General features: G+C 44.1%; 1 protein-coding gene across 3 annotated transcripts in view; it reads right to left on the minus strand.

The window, feature by feature from the left end:
- LOC137804261 (genetic suppressor element 1-like) overlaps window positions 1-17,907 on the minus strand; it is a 35,701-nt gene that overhangs the window by 8,022 nt on the left and 9,772 nt on the right. The window contains exons 1-6 of one of the 3 annotated variants that reach the window (XM_068603392.1): window positions 14,655-14,740; window positions 5,792-5,971; window positions 4,034-4,233; window positions 1,690-1,856; window positions 1,359-1,562; window positions 224-382 (exon numbers count right to left, since the gene is read on the minus strand). In XM_068603392.1, the coding sequence (XP_068459493.1) occupies window positions 224-382; window positions 1,359-1,562; window positions 1,690-1,856; window positions 4,034-4,233; window positions 5,792-5,969 (908 nt within the window). In that variant the 5' untranslated portion in view covers window positions 5,970-5,971; window positions 14,655-14,740. Of the gene's footprint in view, window positions 1-223; window positions 383-1,358; window positions 1,563-1,689; window positions 1,857-4,033; window positions 4,234-5,791; window positions 5,972-8,188; window positions 8,260-14,654; window positions 14,741-17,907 lie in introns of those variants that run through there. The other 2 variants (XM_068603391.1, XM_068603390.1) reach the window with 2 other exon arrangements.

Consider the following 17,907-nt stretch of genomic DNA (forward strand, 5'->3'; position numbering starts at 1 on the left):
TGTATAGGAGGCACTGTGGGGTGTGTGCTAAAAATATCCCACTCAGCAACCTGTGCCTACCCTGCAGAGAGCGATTACACAGCCTATAGAGAGAGAGAGAGAGAGAGAGAGAGAGAGAGAGAGAGAGAGAGAGAGAGAGAGAGAGAGCCTGCATCTGTGTGTGTGTTTGTGTGTGTGTGTGTGTGTGTGTGTGTGAGTGAGTGAGTGAGTGTGTGTCTGTTACCTCTCAGCCAGCACCGCTGTGTGGTTCAGCTCTCCTGGGTAGCGGCCTCCAGGCATGTGCAAGTGGAGGGCAGAGTGGTGAAGAGGAGAGAAGCCGCCCCCTGCTGGCACAGAGTAAAACTGCGACCGTAGCGCGTTGAGACACATGGACTCCTCCATCCTGTGACAGACAGACAGACAGACAGATGGACAGATGGACAGATGGACAAGGACAAACAAGTCAGACTGTATCAGCACATGCCAAGTGTGGAAAAGGTGGAAGATGTGATACCTGATATGTAAAAGTGGCATTGCAGCAGTGACGGTAAAAAGATGATGTGTGAATGAAGGTATGTCAGGAGGGAGACTAGAGCAATTCACAGAGGTATAAAAGAAAATGCAGCTAAGCAGATAAGTTTGGAGGTAAAAAAGGTATCCACAAGAATACCCCTGTTTTTTAGCAGCATGGACCATTTGTTTCAGTTGTACTCTTTCACCTTTTATTGTACTTTATTGTTGCTTTTTACAACAGCGTTTCTTTGTTAATTCTGCTGCACTTGCCTTTGTCTTACACTGTGAATAAACTATTTTATTCTAATATGTTTTTCTTGACTTGCTGTATACTCTATGTGGAAATTGTTTTTAACATGTACACTGACGAAACAAATCCTAAAAAACAGCAGGTTCGATAGGAGTACGGCGGTAGGCGGTAGTCATGTGCAAAGATTACGTGTTATCACTGGCATGTCACTGGCATGTCACTGGCATGTCGTCTGTATACAGATTGTAAAGCCGTCCAAGGCAATTTGTGATTTTGGGCTATACAAAATGAACTGAATTGAAGTGTTACCTTGGTAAATCCACAGAGGGGCATACTTTCTATATTTGTACCCTATATTTTTCAAAATTCCCCTTAAAACATATGCTATTTAGCAACCTCACATGAATTGTAAATGATATACTCCAACTGCTTGTTACAGCACTTCATTTAAGCTACATTTTACTCCTAGTGAGAGACATTTTCAGTGTAAAGATGTTTTTCACCTTTCAATCAAATGTCTTCTCTTGATTACTATTTAAACTAAAATGACGTGGGTGTTTAAATAACATGAGTTTGAGCGGTCACAAGGTGATGAGAGTCCAGGTGCTATTGTTACCTGGGTAAAGACAGTGGGTGGTGCATGTAGGCAGGATGATAGTAAGCGGCTGCGGCTGCGGCATGGGCTGCAGCGGCTTGGTCCAAACTCATGGGTAGAGAGGTCAGCCGGAGATCATCTGAGGTGGCGAAGGGCCGGAGTGCTCTCAGGTACTCCTCTGGGATGCCGCCCGAGGGTACCACGGGGTGCATCTGCCCTGGCAAACTGCAGGACAAATGTACACAGTATTCATCTAAAACTTTTGTATGTGCTTGTAAATGTGTTCTGTGAGGATACTTTTAGGGGTTTCAATGAAAGACAGGGTCAAACTATAAGTGCACGTTGCTCTTACCTGAGGCTCTGTATTCTGGGGTCCTGCATGATAGAGCTTGGGTTGAGACCAAAGGGGTGGGCCAGGTGGTGAGGTGAGTGGGTAGGCGGAGTCCTCTTATCGTGTTGCGACTGGCTGTTCTCAGCGCACAGCCGCTCCCTACCGAGTCCCTGAACACTCGGCTCAACCTGACGGGCGGACAGACAGTGTGACAGTGTGAGAGCACACATTACTGTGTGTATCCACGCGGTTTGAGTGTGTGCTAGATTGAAACTGATTGGAAAAAAAGTTCAGGGAAAGAAGAGAGGGAAATGAGACGGAGTAAACCCCCCCAAGCGGCACCCAGAGGCTCAGCAGAGTGGAAAAGTGGGTCTGATATGTCATAACAGGTCAAGATCAAAGTGGAAAGATGATCTTAATATCTGGCCAACTGCTCTCTCTCTCTCTCTCTCTCTCTCTCTCTCTCTCTCTCTCTCTCTCTCTCTCTTTCTCTCTCTCTCTCTCTCTCTCTCTCTCTTTCTCTCTCTCTCTCTCTCTCTCTCTCTCTCTCTCTCTCTCTGGCTTCATACTCAGGGGATTTGGTCACCACAAACCTTCAAATCACCACCATGACAAAAGCAGTCATGGGAAAAAGAAGAAAAAAATTACAAAAAGATGTTTAAAATAAATAGCTACACATTTGGCCCGGTTGCATACGATGTGACTGTGCTCTGGGCTTGGCTCTCTCCGAGGTTGCTTAATATGTCATGTGTCAATATTTTACTCCCTCTTGAAATATTTCCATGTAAGAAGCAAAACGCCTAACGCTATCTTCTTGTTCAAAAGGATCTTTTACAACTCTATGTCAGTAAGTAAGTCAGGACCAACCAACATACTGACATTACCTAAAATATAGAGTTGTGGAAAAATTCTCAGCTCCTCCATTATAAAAGCAAATCCAGAAAACCTTTGACTATAAGAGATCAACAATAAGAAAATATGCAATGTGTCATATCTTGTTGCTACAGCAAACAAATATCTTCTCCCAGCAACACCTGATCTGCTACCTTAGTTTTGTACAACACTTGCAGTAAAGTTTCTGTGCTTTGAATATGTTTGAATAGTTTTGAATGTGCCACTCATGGAAATCAGATTCAAACCAGCATTGGAGCATCTCTCTCTCTCTCTCTCTCTCTCTCTCTCTCTCTCTCTCTCTCTCTCTCTCTCTCTCTTTCTCTCTGACTCTATCATTTGCCAATCTCCGGTGGCTTAAAATGAGAAGGGTGGGACGACGACACACGGAGAGTCTGGAGAGCAGCCATCACATTCCTTGACCTCTGACCCTGCAGACAGCCAACGGCCTTCACAGATGCAGCAATAAACACACATAAACAGTCTGTTTCTTTGGCTTGAATCATCGTGTTCCAGGACAAGCTGCATACAGTAAAGACAAATACTGAATCTATGCAACGATTTAGAGCCCTCTCTCCTCTCTGTCGCGCTCCTGCTTATTCTTACTCTCCCTCCCCTCCTTTCTTAACATCCTATTCTCTATTTTCCTGCCTCCCTCCCTCCTTCTTTCTCTCTGAATGTCTGAATGGGAGCCCCAGGCAGGCCGAGCCACAGAGTGGTCTTTGTGAAGGGGGAGAAAGGCAGCTCTGATCCAGGGGGAAGTGGCTACTGTGGGCTCTAACCCCTGCATTGTGTGAGGGGCCTGGTTCCTCGCCCCACCTTAAATTCGTTCACACACCCACAAGCAAACACATCCATAGACTAGCACACACACATACATTGGTCCCTCTTCACATCGTGAGCCTTTTGTGGTGAAGGGTCAAGTACACACACACACATATGCGCACGCATACACTCACACACGCACAAACACTGCAGGAAGCTGAACACAATAGGTGCCAGTCTCTGCAGCCTTTAGTGTTTCTTTACAACCCCTCATGTGTTGCTGAAAAAGACATGGACTGATTAGTGAGAGGAAGAGGGGGGTGAGGCAGAGGGGTGAAAGCATGAAAATGAAAGAATGAGACAAGACAGAGAAACAGAGAGTGGGGGGATGGAGAGAAAGAAATAGACGGATGGCTGGATTTGACAGTTTGATGTTGACAAGCACTGGGACTATTTCTTTAATGGAGGGAGCAGCAGTAGGACAGATGAAGGAGACAGAAAGAGACAGACGACTCATCTGTGCTGAGAGAGAGCGCAAGAGAGAGAGAGAGAGAGAGAGAGGGAGGGAGAAAGAGAGAGAGAACTGAGAAACCAGCAGGACAAGGGAACAAAAAGCACAGATAGACAGAGTGAGGAGCAGCAGATGCCTCGTCTCAAACTTGTCTGTCACACCAGCATGTGCGACGGTTTGGTAAACCACGTGTCTTACCTGTCTTCCGTCGGCCCTCCACAGGCCGTTGCTGGTCTTGGTGGGGGCAATGGTGACCACCGGAGGGGTGCCGGAGACACCGTGGCCCCTGTTCTGGCCCAGGAGGGGCCCTAATGAGCCCCGTTTAGGGGTGGTGACCGGTGAGCTGTGACTGGTGGCCGGGGAAGAGACTGGAGACGACTCGCCGCTGACGGCAGAACCTAAAGCGAGGAGAGACGGGGTTAATGACAGCGGGAGAGGCAGGAATAAACTATCAGACGGTTGATCAGATTAAAAAGATTTTAGGATCAAACAATCCCCCCGTGACATAATACAGATGGTGCACTAAAATGAAAAACTTTTTTTGTCAGTGCACTGGCTTGTGACGAGGTAAACAGGGATTCAATCATTTTGATGAAAAGCTTTCTGGCAAAAAAGTGACAGAAAGGAAAGTGTAAAAAAGGTACAGACGGTAGAAGAGATGAGAAAAATTGTACAAAATTAAAAGGTGTGTGTGAGAATTGTTTGTGTGTGTGTGTGTGTGTGTGTGTGTGTGTGTGTGTGTGTGTGTGTGTGTGTGTGTGTGTGCACGCTGGTGGAAAAAAAATAGAGAGAGAATGAGGGAAGTATGTTAAAAAAAAGGAAGGTGTCAAAAAGAGGCTGGGGTGTGACACAGCAAAGGGGGAGGTGTTAAATGTGATAAGGAGAGAATACGTGTGTGTTGTTCGTAACATTCACGCTACTCCATTACTGTAACACTCACTAACCAGTCGACACAAACACATTCAGAGATGGAAAAACGGGGGAATAATGAGATGGAGAGAAGGTGGGAACGAATGAGTTCATGTGGAGCGAAAGGTAAAGAAAAAGCTACAGGGAGAGAGAACGAGAAAATGAGATGATGATGGAGAGTGGGAGAGAGAGCTTGTTATAATTGGCTGTAATTAGATTCTCATTATTAGGAGATGAATGGAAACGGATGAAGGAAGAGACAGAGAGGGAGAGGTCAGGATAGGCCAGCTCTTATTCAACACCTTCATTAGGACACCAATGAGCAGAGGGAGGAGACACACGCACACACACACACACACACACACACACACACACACACTAATGCACACATTAACGCACGAATACCATGTAGTAAAACATTTCACAATAATCCACAAAACACAACCTTGGTCTGTGAAATGATCTGCTTACACAATTATTGGCCCTGTGTTGCAGCACAACGTGCGATTGTCTGTTATTAGCATCTCGTTCACATCTTTAAAAGGAATAGCTCGACATTTTTGGAAATCCACTTATTTGCGTTGTGACGGAAAGTCGGATGAGACGAGTGATACTGTTCTGATGTGAGTACGGTGAATATGAAGCAACCACAGAGAGACATTAGCTTAGCATGAAGACTGGAAACAGGAGGAAACTGCTAGCCAAGCCGGCCTAGCCAGCACTGATTAACACATTATAACTTGTTTGTTTAATCTGTCCACAAATAAAAAAGTTAAAATGACAAACTGCAGTTATACAAGGGCATACGGTTAATCCCCTTTCTCCTTAAGAATAGAAAATATGCATTTTTGTACCCAAGATGTTGAACTATTCCTTTATATGAAGCTCAGATTGAATATTTATTGTTTTTCTCTTTCTGACAGCTGTAGTAGTAGAGTTGTGTTTCTTTTTGGGTGTGACCAGCAAAGAAGAGTCTACTGTACATGTGTGTGTGTCTTTAGGACACAGGGCCTGAAGCCGCTGGAGCTCTGGATCTTAAACGCTCACCTCTGGGATCCTCGGCCTGTTTGGCCAGTTTACGCAGGGCAGCAGCGAATCCGGAGTTTGCAGATTGAACAACTGCGTTCCCATTGGTTAGTGGGCTGAGGGGACTGACAGTAGCGGTGGTGCGAGTTGCCGTGGAGATCATTCCTAATGATGCCGATTTATTGGACTCATGGTTCATACCTGAGGAGGAGAGCGACAGAAATAGAGTGAGGCGCTTTGACATATGGACAAATTGCAACATGGTGTTCATTCTTTGATGTCTTTCAATGAAAACAATCCAGTTAGAAAATGTCTGCGATTCTTTTGTCAGCGGTGGAATTCGATTACCGCCTCTTTCTAAAAGTAGAAAAATAATCAATTTGTAAGAACATGCATCGTTCTTTTCCCACAGTAGGTATCTCATTTATCTTGAATGAATGAAACTCTTCCACAATTGCTCAAAGAGAATGGAGAAGTGTGTGTGCGCCTTTGTGTCTGGACATCATAGTGAGCACATACGCGTGGGTCAGCTCCGTCAGAGATGGAGTGGAGGGAGTAGAGCTGTGTCAAATAGAGCGGTGACCCTAATAGCAAATGACACACATGAGTGCACACATGTCCATTTCCTCAAGGGAGCCAGCCAACACATCGCAAGACCTCTGGAGTGTCTACACGCAAACATTATTAAGCATCCCTGCAGTTTAACACCCTCACAGATGCGAACGAATGCACAAATGAAGAAGAAAAAACCCCACAAATAAACACACACACACACACACACACACACACACACACACACACACACACACACACACACACACACACACACACACACACACACACAGATAATAGGCAAACCCATCGATTTATTGAATAGTGGACACACTTAGACCAGACGTGGTTAGCGTAACCTTTGTCTTCACCCTCTACCCTCTTACTGACCCACTAATGTTAATTACAGCTGGAATTAGCCGCCAGCCCACTGCCTGCTACAGCAATGACCTCATTACCACCACAACGCACACACACATACAAACACACACACACACGCACAGCCACCTTTCAAACATGCATACACGCAGCCAAAGCAGTAAACACACTCATGAAAAATTCATACGTGCACATTGAACACCATTATTGAATGTTCTGCTCATCACATGGGTGGTTTTGAAGAAGCAAAAGAATAAAGGGCAGTCATCTCTCAGTTTGTTAATTGAAAGTATCATAAATCTCCTATTATTCATAGATTAGATGTCGACATTTTACCCGCCAGCTTTCACACGTGTGAGTAAAGACAAGCAGAGGAAGCGGTCGAGTGATAAACTCTAACTGATTCTCTGTACATATTGACACTTACGACTATTGCACTTCTGGTTGGACGCTAAACTGCATTTCGTTGCTCTGTACTTGTACATGTGTAATGACAATAACGTTGAATCTAGTCTAATCTAATCTAAACAGAGTGAAAGAGGAAGACATATAAAGAGTAGATTGTGGAAAAACACAGAAGACCAAAGCCAAATCTTTAAGTTAGTGAACATGATGTGGGATTAACAGAGGCTGCTGTATGAACTAAACTTATCTGTACATTTCTGCTGCATGTTTGGAAAATAAAGTTAAACATTATCAAAGTGTTGCAAAAGCTATGCCAGGTTTTGTGATGCTGTCAGTTTAATCAGGTTGTTTCCAACTGTCACAAAGCAACACAGACAGATAACTAATAACCTGTCAACATCCATCTAACTGTCCTGACTGACACGTCCACACTATGATGTGTTTGTACATCAAAAAAAAGGGTACGCAAGATTTTCTGTAACATTCACTTCATCGGTTTCGGGTACACTTATGATATATTTCCTTTACTTTATTCACTATTTTCCTTTATTTCTTTGGCTCCACTTGTGTATTTACATGCCATGGCGATAAAGCTAATAGAAACAGAAAAGACTGAAAGGGAAACAATGATGAAGAGAGTAAAAGCTCAGATCCTGACAGCCGTGTGTGTGTTTGTGTGCGTGCGTGTGCATACGCGTTCGTATGTGTGCGTGTGTGTGTGTGTGTGTGTGTGTGTGTGTGTGTGTGTGTGTGGTGTGTGTATATCTCTGTCTCTGCTGAGCCCAGCAGTCAAGGGAGAGATGATAAGACAGTTTCTATCGACTCTTTCTCTCCTTCCTTCCTCTCTGCTCACTATTTCCTTCCCTGTGTCCTCTCTCTCTCATTTATCTCAGCATACTGAAGCTTATTTAACAAAAGCCAAGACACATAATCTCCTCTCTGTTTCTTGCTTTCTTTCTTCCTTTTTTCTCCAATCTTTTGTCACAGGCTATTCCTCTGATATTTCCCCATGCCATTCACAAACACAAACATACTAACATATGCATGTGAGCATAATTCAAACATGCAAACAGACACACTCACCCTCCCGCTCACTGTTCTCCTCCTGCTCGTCGTCTTTCTACTCCTCTGTGAGACTCTTTCTCTCTCTCCCTCTCAGCCTTGCAGCTGCTACGTGGTCACGTGACCTCTTTTCTATCCACTTCCCTCCTCCTCCTCCTCTCCCTCCTCCTCCTCCTCCTCCTCCTCCTCCTCCTCTCTATCCACCGCCCCCCTCCTCCTTTCCCTCCCTCTCCATCTATCACCCCTTCCATCCTACCTCCTCCTCCTCTAGTCTCCGTCACTCTTTTTATCTTTCCATTTTCTCTGCTTAGCTGTCTCTTCTCTCTCTCTCAAACTGTGCTCACTGTCGTTTTCTTTTCTCTCTTCATTCTTCATCCCTCTTCTTTTTGGCTCGCACTCGCAGGCGGGTGGAGGTTGGTTGGAGGGGGGAGTAGAAAGAGGAGGAGGGTTAGAGTGATGACGGGGAGGGTGGGTGTGTGGTTTGAGCTCCTTGTGTGTGTGTGTGTGCGTGTGTGTGCATGTGCGTGTGTGTGTGTGTGTATGTGTGTGTGTGTGTGTGGCAACGGGTAGTGTTAACCCTCCATCCATCACTCTGTCTCTCTGCTAGTCAGCTCTGTCTGCTTTGGGGACAAGGGGGAGGGGAGGTTTCTGACAGTGACCTTTGACCCTTCACCTCTGACCTCTACTGCCCAGGACAGCAGGAAGTTGGAGGGTGAAACATACAAAAGCCCGAAATACAAATTAAGACATTTAACTCCCTTTAGGAGTCTTTATTTAAAGTGACAACTTAATGAATAAACACAACAAAAAGGTCCTGCTCGCAGCCTCACAAGGCTGCAATGCTCATTGCAAACTAGAAAACTACTACCTTGAAAAAATATGCACATTTGAGCTGAGGACAGTACCAGACATGAAAGGACCATGTTGTTACCATAAACAAAAATGCTTTATCCTCTGTGCAGTACAGATTATAAGACATCTCAGACTGCTCAGGCTCAACATTTTCAGACTTAATTTCCAGTTGTTTTCCCTTAACTGTAGTTTGACCTGAAAGCTACTGTTAGCATGATTACAGTTAGAGTGTTACAAACAAGCTAACAAACTGCACTGCAAATTGCAAACAGACTAATGTTGCTAACATAATGAGAACAACTAACGACTGCATACAAAAGTCAATGTAAAGACACAAGTTGAGGTAAAGCAAAAACTAACACTCAAGTGGAAAATGTTTCAGTTCTTGCAAACACGCTGACCAAAGTTCATGCTAAGAATGTTTTAAGATCCGTCTGAGCTGTCAAACAAACCCTTTGCTCACATAAGGTCAGCTTGTAAGATGCTAATAAACACGACAGCAACAACACTTGACTTTCCGCACATACACTTCTTTTAGGATTTAGACAAAATATGAAATTCATTAGGCTTAGCTGCCCATTGTCAGCCTTTAGCTGTGCTTTGAGCTGAATATAGACAACACCATGCTACCATGTTACAGTTAGCATGCCCTACTATCTGTTAGCCTAAAATGGGACATTATCTAGTAAGCATACAAATGCAAGAATGTTAACATGGATGTGGTTACACATGCTCAAATGCAACATAAAATGAACACTATGATTCAGCGTGTTAACATTAATCTCAAAGTACTGAGAACATTAGAATTATATTATATGATGGATTTTGATTTTATGGTAAACTGTTTGATATAACATGTTGAACACGTGACCTGTTGTTGGCACTAAAGGGAAAGTTCACTTCAGTCATTATTACTTATCCTCTAGAAACCATTCATGTAAGCCCCAAATGTCCTTTTAATACATCACAATTTCAATATTTACTAAGGACCATCGACCAACTGACGCTCCGGTCCAAAGAGACACTAACATGCTGTAGCTAAAAATATTTCTATGTACGCCACACACTAATAAAACTGCCTGCTTTGCCAAAATGGAAATCCGGGTGTGACTCCATTCATCCACACACAAACACACACACACATGCACACACCCACGCTTACCCCCCCCCCCACACACACACACACACACACGCACACGCAAACACACACACACACACAATTACCCTCTGCTCTGCATGGTGTAAGTGATATAGGACATGTTGAGCCCTGTGTCTTTGACACCTTTTTTATGTCTCCTGCTCTCTCTAACTCTCACTTTTGCTCTCTCTCTCTCAAACACACACAAACACCAACTACACAGGGGGACTGTGAGGACAGCAGGGGGGACCTGCTCTGCCCCATCAGCTCATTAAAAAAAAACACAATTTATGTGTGTGTGTGTGTGTGTGTGTGTGTGTGTGTCTGTGTGTGTGTGTGTGTGTGTGTGTGTGTGTGTGTGTGTGTGTGTGTTTAAAGGGTGGGTCATTAGGATAGAAGAGGAGGTTATAACACACAACCTACTCATTAACCCTCATCACATTGGCATGTCTGAGTGTGTGTGTTCTTGTGTCGGCTACTGTGTTAACAATTAGACATTAAATTGACTATCCTCATTTGTGTTTACGAACAGTTACCTAATATTAGACAAATAATGAGTGTGCACGTAAACACACACCTGTGTTCTCTTAACGCAAAACATGCTCTAGTTAAGTTTTATAGTATTATTATTTGGGCTCCTACAGCTGATATTAATCGCAACAACAGCTACTGTTGCTGTTACAATAGCTGGCAGACTTTTTCAAATTCCTCTGACAAGCACACACACACACACACTCAAAAAGGGAGAGAAAGAGGGGGAGAAGAGAAGTAGCCAAATGTTTTACAGCCTCTTAAACTTGTCTGTAATAGCAGTCAGAGTGGCGTCAACACAGCAGTCTCCAGGGTTACTCCAGGGGCTGCGAAATGGCTTTACTAGCTCCAGTCACTCTGCAGCTTGCTCAGAAACACTTAACACTTCCTTACAATCCATAAACAACAAACACACTCTCCCACTCCAGCATCTCACATACTGACGAATACAGAAAAAGGCATGCAAATTAACATAAACGCCAAAGAGATGACATAAGACAGAACAACAGAAACACACATATGTAAGGCGTCCGTGTAAATAGATGCAATGACGGGCACGTACAGAATTAGCTGACTCAAGATTGTGCGTCACAAAACGTATGCATGTGACCCCTAGGGACCAAACAGCCAGCAAGCATTTATGGTCCGAGGATAAATGGAGCAGAAAAACCACATAGTGTAATAACCAACACCTCCAGCACTAAAAACAAACAGGAAGCAACATCCAAAGACACACTGGAGCAGAGAATTAACAGCACACAGCAGGAAAAGAAACAATGGAGACAGTATGGGAAGCAAAGCAGTCATTATTCTGTTTTATATTAAACACTGTGTCCGCTAGAGCCGAGCCATGTTTACTGTGCAATCATAACAGAGTCGAGATGTTGCTGAAAGGTCTGTAAATTATCACCGCAACAGCTTAGAGCAGAAATGTGGGCTGTCAGCAGAGACGGGATGGCTAGAAGAAAAACTCCTCCTCTGTGTTGTTCTCTCCTCCCTTGAACTCTCTTCAGTCGCACCTCCTCCTGGCTGCAGGATACTGTTTGTCTTCCAGTGACCCCTTCTCCATGTCTCTAATCAGTGTACTTGTCTACAAGCATCTTGTCACTGTCTGTCAGATACAGAAGAAGATATATATATATATATAGCAGCTGTTTTGGGAGCCTTACACTTTTCTCTATCCGTCCGCGTAATCTTTTCTTTGCCTTGTCATTTCCTCCTCACTATCTCTTTTTTAGTCTCACTCGACAGCCTCTCCCATCATTGCATTTCTGTTTTTCTCCTCCGAGTCACTGATCTTTTCTACGGCGCGTGGCTCAATCTCGCCTCTCTGATAGGGAGATAATGCTAAAAGATAAAGCAATCTGAGACAAACCAGTCTTGCTCTTTCTCAGTTTGTTTCGTTTCCTGTCTTTGTCTGACTCTTGCCTGCAGGTTTTGTTTGCGCATGCATGCATGTGCATGTGCATGTGTGTGTGTGTGTGTGTGTGTGTGTGTGTGTGTTCAGCATTGGAAGTGTATACAGAGGGTCAGACAGTTGACAGCCAAAGTTCCCCTTCCCCGGCTCGCGGTCGCCTCTGCTCACCAGGTGCCGACACCACGGTGACTAGACCTCAACCATCTGAACCAACACAGCGTGAGGGGAGGGGGGAGGGGTGACACATGCAACCACACACTCCTTGCACAAAGGTGTGCAAAGACAAACAGACTAGCAGATGCACATAGACTGGAACGTCAGGCAGGTGTTTGGTAAGTAGAAAGTGCAGGGTGTAATTGAGGTGTGTGGTGCAAAACAACTATCCCCGTAGTAAACAAGGATGTTGTTAAAGAGTAACATTCCAGTTGAGGTTTGGGTCAGCAGATCTGAGAGGAGCTGATATAGTTGTCTCAAAGGAAATTAAGTTTACAGATTGTATGGATTATTTCCTCATACTGTACCTGTGAATAGATGAGGGTGGAGCAATGACAATGGCAGCCTTGGCAGTTGATTTATTCCCCGCATCACCTCCGTCCTCGTGTCAGTATGTATAAGCTACCAGACTACCAGATATTCAGCTATCACTGCAGTGCGTTGTGTTTCCATGCTGTGCCCGACCACTTCTTTAGAAAATGAAGACTATGCATTATAGATCCCATACTACAGTCTATACATTGTTATTGTATCCAGGATTACCGTTTAGGACATGACATGTAAAACACCACAACAAAACAAACAATCGCCAGTCCATACTAGCACTATACCATCAAAGACAAAATAAGACTATTCAAGTAATACATACTTACAATAATGAGGGAACAAGTAAAGAGCCCTCTGATAAGATTGTTTGCTGATTTCAAAGTACAAAAAAACTATTATCTTGTCAATACACCACTTAATCAATTGGTCTAATAAAGATCTGAATATCCCATGGTGATATCTTGTTTTGTCTGATATACAATCCAAAAACCAAGTCCAGGTCCAAATACAATAATGTTTACAATTATATAAAACTTCATATGAGGAGCAAATTCTTATATATTACCTAATATATTAAATTAGCTAAATTGACTAAGAGCTTTGACTCTAATGGTATTGAAACTCAAGGAGATTAAACAAAAAGTAGGATTAGATCATTCAAAACAAACCACTGAGTAGTCTACCAGAAATACACCATAGAGGAATATGAGTGTGATGCTCCTAAGCTTTGAACAAGTAATTCACATTAATAGGTTTAATAATTTAAAGAAATAAAAGCACTGGGGTTAATCTGAAGCCACTGAGTGTGTGATATGAGTTTTCAGTATCCATATGAGAAGGAGGTAGCTAATTAAAGAGATTGGAGGTTTACTCAGTAACCCCTGCTGAGCAGCTGGTCTACGGCAGGTCAGGAGCAGCACATGGCGCATAGAGTGCGCGCGCGTGTGTGTCTGTGTATGCGCGCGCGTGTGTGTTGAACTCCACCTGCAGGCTGTGTACACACACAAAAGCGACGTGATCCGCTTGACTGCTGCTAATGCGCCCGGCGGCAGATCTATCTCAGCCAAACAATACAGTCGCTGTTAAAGGTCCCGGATTAAAGAGCGACTCTTTACTCCCAAGGGTGCTGTGAGACAAACCATTACAAGGAGACTGGGTGACACACCATGGTGTTTCAGGTCTGTCTTCTTCAGTTTAGTTTACCAGGAGCAAACAGGGGCGGTGTGTAATCACCGACAAGTTGGACGAGAAAGATGACATAACAACGGACCACAAACACTTTAACAAGCCTCACCTTCTTGCGGCTGCGTCAAGACAGACACAGTTAACAGAATAAAACAGGAAATGATTGATTCTAATTTCAAAGTAAGAGCATGTAAGGTTCCCGACATGAATATAGCATATACAATGTAGGAATATTAAATAAACTAATATTCCATTGGGCTTGAATCATCATTTCAATACTAAATGAGGTCCCTTTATGAATCATTGTGGCAAACACAAATTGCGCTTTATTTTGAAAAACGTAACCAGAAGCTGTTTTCTCCTTCTGGTTTGACATTGATCGTCAAGCTTAACCAGTTTGTCTGATTACACAGTATTGTCGTGTGATTTAATCACACAGTGCACACTTTGCCTGTTGTACTTTACAGCAGGTAATCTAAAAATAGACTCGAAGAAAGAAAATAATTTCTCTTCCTCCAACAGCCTACAAAGTGAGGATTTTACTGCCAACAGACATCAAACCGAAACTGCTGCCACAAAAACAGCACATAAGATAATACAACATTGTCAGATGAGAAAGATAAAAAGACAGTCATAAGGTAGATAAAGTCACCTTTCAGCGCCATCTAAACAAAAGTTCAGTCATAATTTAACAATTCAACCCCAAGGTAACTTTAAAAGCAATGAGCCAATACGCATGACTGAATGACCTTATTATTCTCCACAACAAAGCAAACATTGGGACGATTTGTAGCCGACTCAACAACAAAAAACCGACAACTCACCGCCTCACCAAAGAAAAGACAATCCTCGGATTTTGTGCATCCTGAGATGGTAAAGTACAGTGGCTCTGCAGCGATAACGCCTGCTGTGTGATCTCCCCGACACCACCACAGCAAGCACGGATGATGTGGAAAGAAGAAGGACAACACGTTAGTTGTCCTCAGAGAGAGAGAGAGAGAGAGAGAGAGAGAGAGAGAGAGAGAGAGAGAGAGAGAGAGAGAGAGAGAGAGAGAGAGAGAGAGAGAGGGAGAGAGAGGGAGAGGCGGGGTATGAGAGGGGAGGGAGGAAGGGAGGGAGGAGTGCGAGCACCTGCTCCACTGATGCTCCCTGGAGAGATGGAGGGATGGAGAGAAGGAAGATGTGGCCCCAGACTGCTGATACCTCACTGCCTGGACATGTTAACTGGAGAAAATCAGATCTGGTAAAGTCAGCTCCTCCTGCTGCTGCACTCATAGCGCCTGGCTAACTTAACTCCTCCAGACAATACTATTGAGCTCCTGCTGACAAGGAACCACCACTTTACTGCTTCTACTACTAATGCCATTATCATCAGTGGAAAAATAATCTGGTCTGGTAAAGAACAACTCATCACTTTCACCTCAGATTGTTATTATTACTGACTAAACATTTGCCTAATTGCCCAATATTGGCTCTTCTTATACCTCGAAAAGCTGTGACACATAGATTAAAGTTGGCTGCTGTAAAATGAAGAGAATGAGCTAAAAGACACTAAAACACTCATCACACACACACACACTTGCATCACAACGAGCGACACCTTTCAGATTACACAATAGTCAAGTAATCCCTTATCAAAAATATGATTTGTAAGTGCAGTTTTTTTCCATCAGGATCAGGAGTGACAAAGGAATATTACATTATAAAACTCATATAGGATACAATACTTTAAAAAGCACAAACATACTTTGAAAAAGCATCCGGTAATAACATGTTTATTATAAATCATCTGTCATCATATGCTATAAGCTCACTCAGCCTGCTTCATTTCATTTAATATTTCAACATCTCCCCTGGGCCTCTCTGTCAGTCTCCCGGTCTCCCTCTTTCTTAATCGTCCCTCCCTTCATCTCCCCATCCCTCTCTCCACGTCTCCCAAGCAGCTGCTCCACTTTGCAGCTATTTAACAGCTGTTTTGCATCGATTTGCGCTTCCGAGTGCAGATTTCTACCTTGTCCGTCTTTTTCCTCCCTCTCACTTTCTATTTCTCCCCCTTTCTTTCATCTCTTCCTCTTGCATTTCTAAGAAACCAGACACACAGTAGCACCAAACAGCCTTGATGTTTTCCTAAATGAATAGACTGTCTCCGTCTTTCCCTGAGATCCGTTCAGTGATGAAAAACGCTCGCACACACACACAAGCATGCATACACAAGCTGGCAGGCATGCACTCTACTAGACACACAGATTTGCACATGCGCATACACACACATCTACGCAGATTAGCGGCCCCCTACTTCCTTACTTTTCTATATGGAAACAACAAGTACTGAAGGAAACGATGAAAAAGAAAAAAGTGAGGCTCCCCTATAATCCCCAAATCCCTCTCTCTTGTACTCAAACCTACACAAAGGAGAGAGGGGGAGTGAGCGATCGTGTGTGTCTGCGGTGTGTGTGCGGTGTGTGTGTGTGTGTGTGTGTGTGTGTGTGTGTGTGTGTGTGTGTGTCTGCAGAGAGTAGCCTGACATGATTTATGGTTGGGCTGTGTACTGCAGGCAGACACTCAGTTTTCTCTGAGGTGGGTGTCTCACCTCCATCCTTTGTGACCTATACAGGTTGCATTTTGTGTGTGTGCGTGTGTGTGTGTGTGTGTGTGTGTGTGTGTGTGTGTGTGTGTGTGTGTGTGTGTGTGTGCATTTAAGAGGACGATAAACTGTAAAATGTACACATGACTTGTCTGAATAGTCTGTAGGTTCATGAAAGAGAGGATAAACCTGATCGCACATGCACTGCCCTGTGTGTTTATGGTGTGTGTGAGTGTGTGTGTGTGTGTGTGTGTGTGTGTGTGTGTGTGTGTGTGTGTGTGTGTGTGTGTACGCGGTGTTGGGGTCAAAGCACACAGCGGTGTGTATTCTCTGGGTGGGTTATACTTGGCGGTGGACTGTAGATTCCCCCATTAAGCAGCGTGTAAAAGAGGCCAAGCACAGAGGCCATTATGAACTCCGGCAGTAATAGCTCCAGGAATCTTACTGCCTCTGGAGACCTGGTCATTAGCCTATTCCTCTCTCATAAAGCCCTCTATCCATCACACACGCAAGCATACACACATTTGTATGCAGCCACACAAACACACACGAGCACACACACGGATTGTTTCCGTCTCCTGCTTTCTAGCTCTCTGTCCATTCATCTCTGGTGAAGAGTGTAGCGCTGGGGATAGTGCTACAAGAGCAGTCCACTAAGACGTCCGCAGATGTCTTCAAAAGCAGATGCACATAAACACACACACAAACACACACTGTTTGCACACACACAGATGCTCATTTACAAAAGCAGCGAGGCATAATATCAGCCATGAACCCAAACCGCTGATTATTTAAATGTATTCCTCCTTCCCCATCCAGTGAAAGTGAGACACTATTGCAGCCTTTTAGCTCTGGTCAGGTAGGAGATTACAAACAGAAACACTGTCACAAACAATGGCGCTATGTGGCTGGACGAGCATCGTAATGGCAACTAACTCCAGCTTCTTCACACAAACACACGTACATGTGCGTGCACACACTCTGTGACAAGATTATTGACAATTCAGACAGCGAAGACGAGGTGATGCCCTCTTTTTTCGCAGGCAGCTGTACAGACACACACACACTGTCCAGTGGTATGTTCACAATCACCCTGCAAAACCACATGCATGCACCCTACGCGACACTCACACACACAACATGACAATTCTACTATTGTATCACCACACACATGTTTACTTTCACTTGCAGTGCACACAGATAAAGTCACAAACTCAAAGCACACTGACTTAAGCCACGTGCATGTCCACACACACATACATGTTTTTAACACACACAAACACACACACACACAGACACACACACACACACACACACACACACACACACACGCACACACTGTACATTGTGTACCAGCACACACAAAGTAAAGGGAGTCCAGAAAGAAGAGATACCTGGGGATGGAGACACACTGGCTGGTAATGTAATGCTAGAGTCAGTGACTCTGTCCTCGGTTATAACACACACACACACACACACACACACACACACAC

The sequence above is a fragment of the Clinocottus analis genome, unplaced genomic scaffold, assembly GCF_023055335.1.
Source record: "Clinocottus analis isolate CAN_PGR_092001 unplaced genomic scaffold, fCliAna1.0.p SCAF_6, whole genome shotgun sequence".
NCBI lineage: Eukaryota > Metazoa > Chordata > Actinopteri > Perciformes > Cottidae > Clinocottus > Clinocottus analis.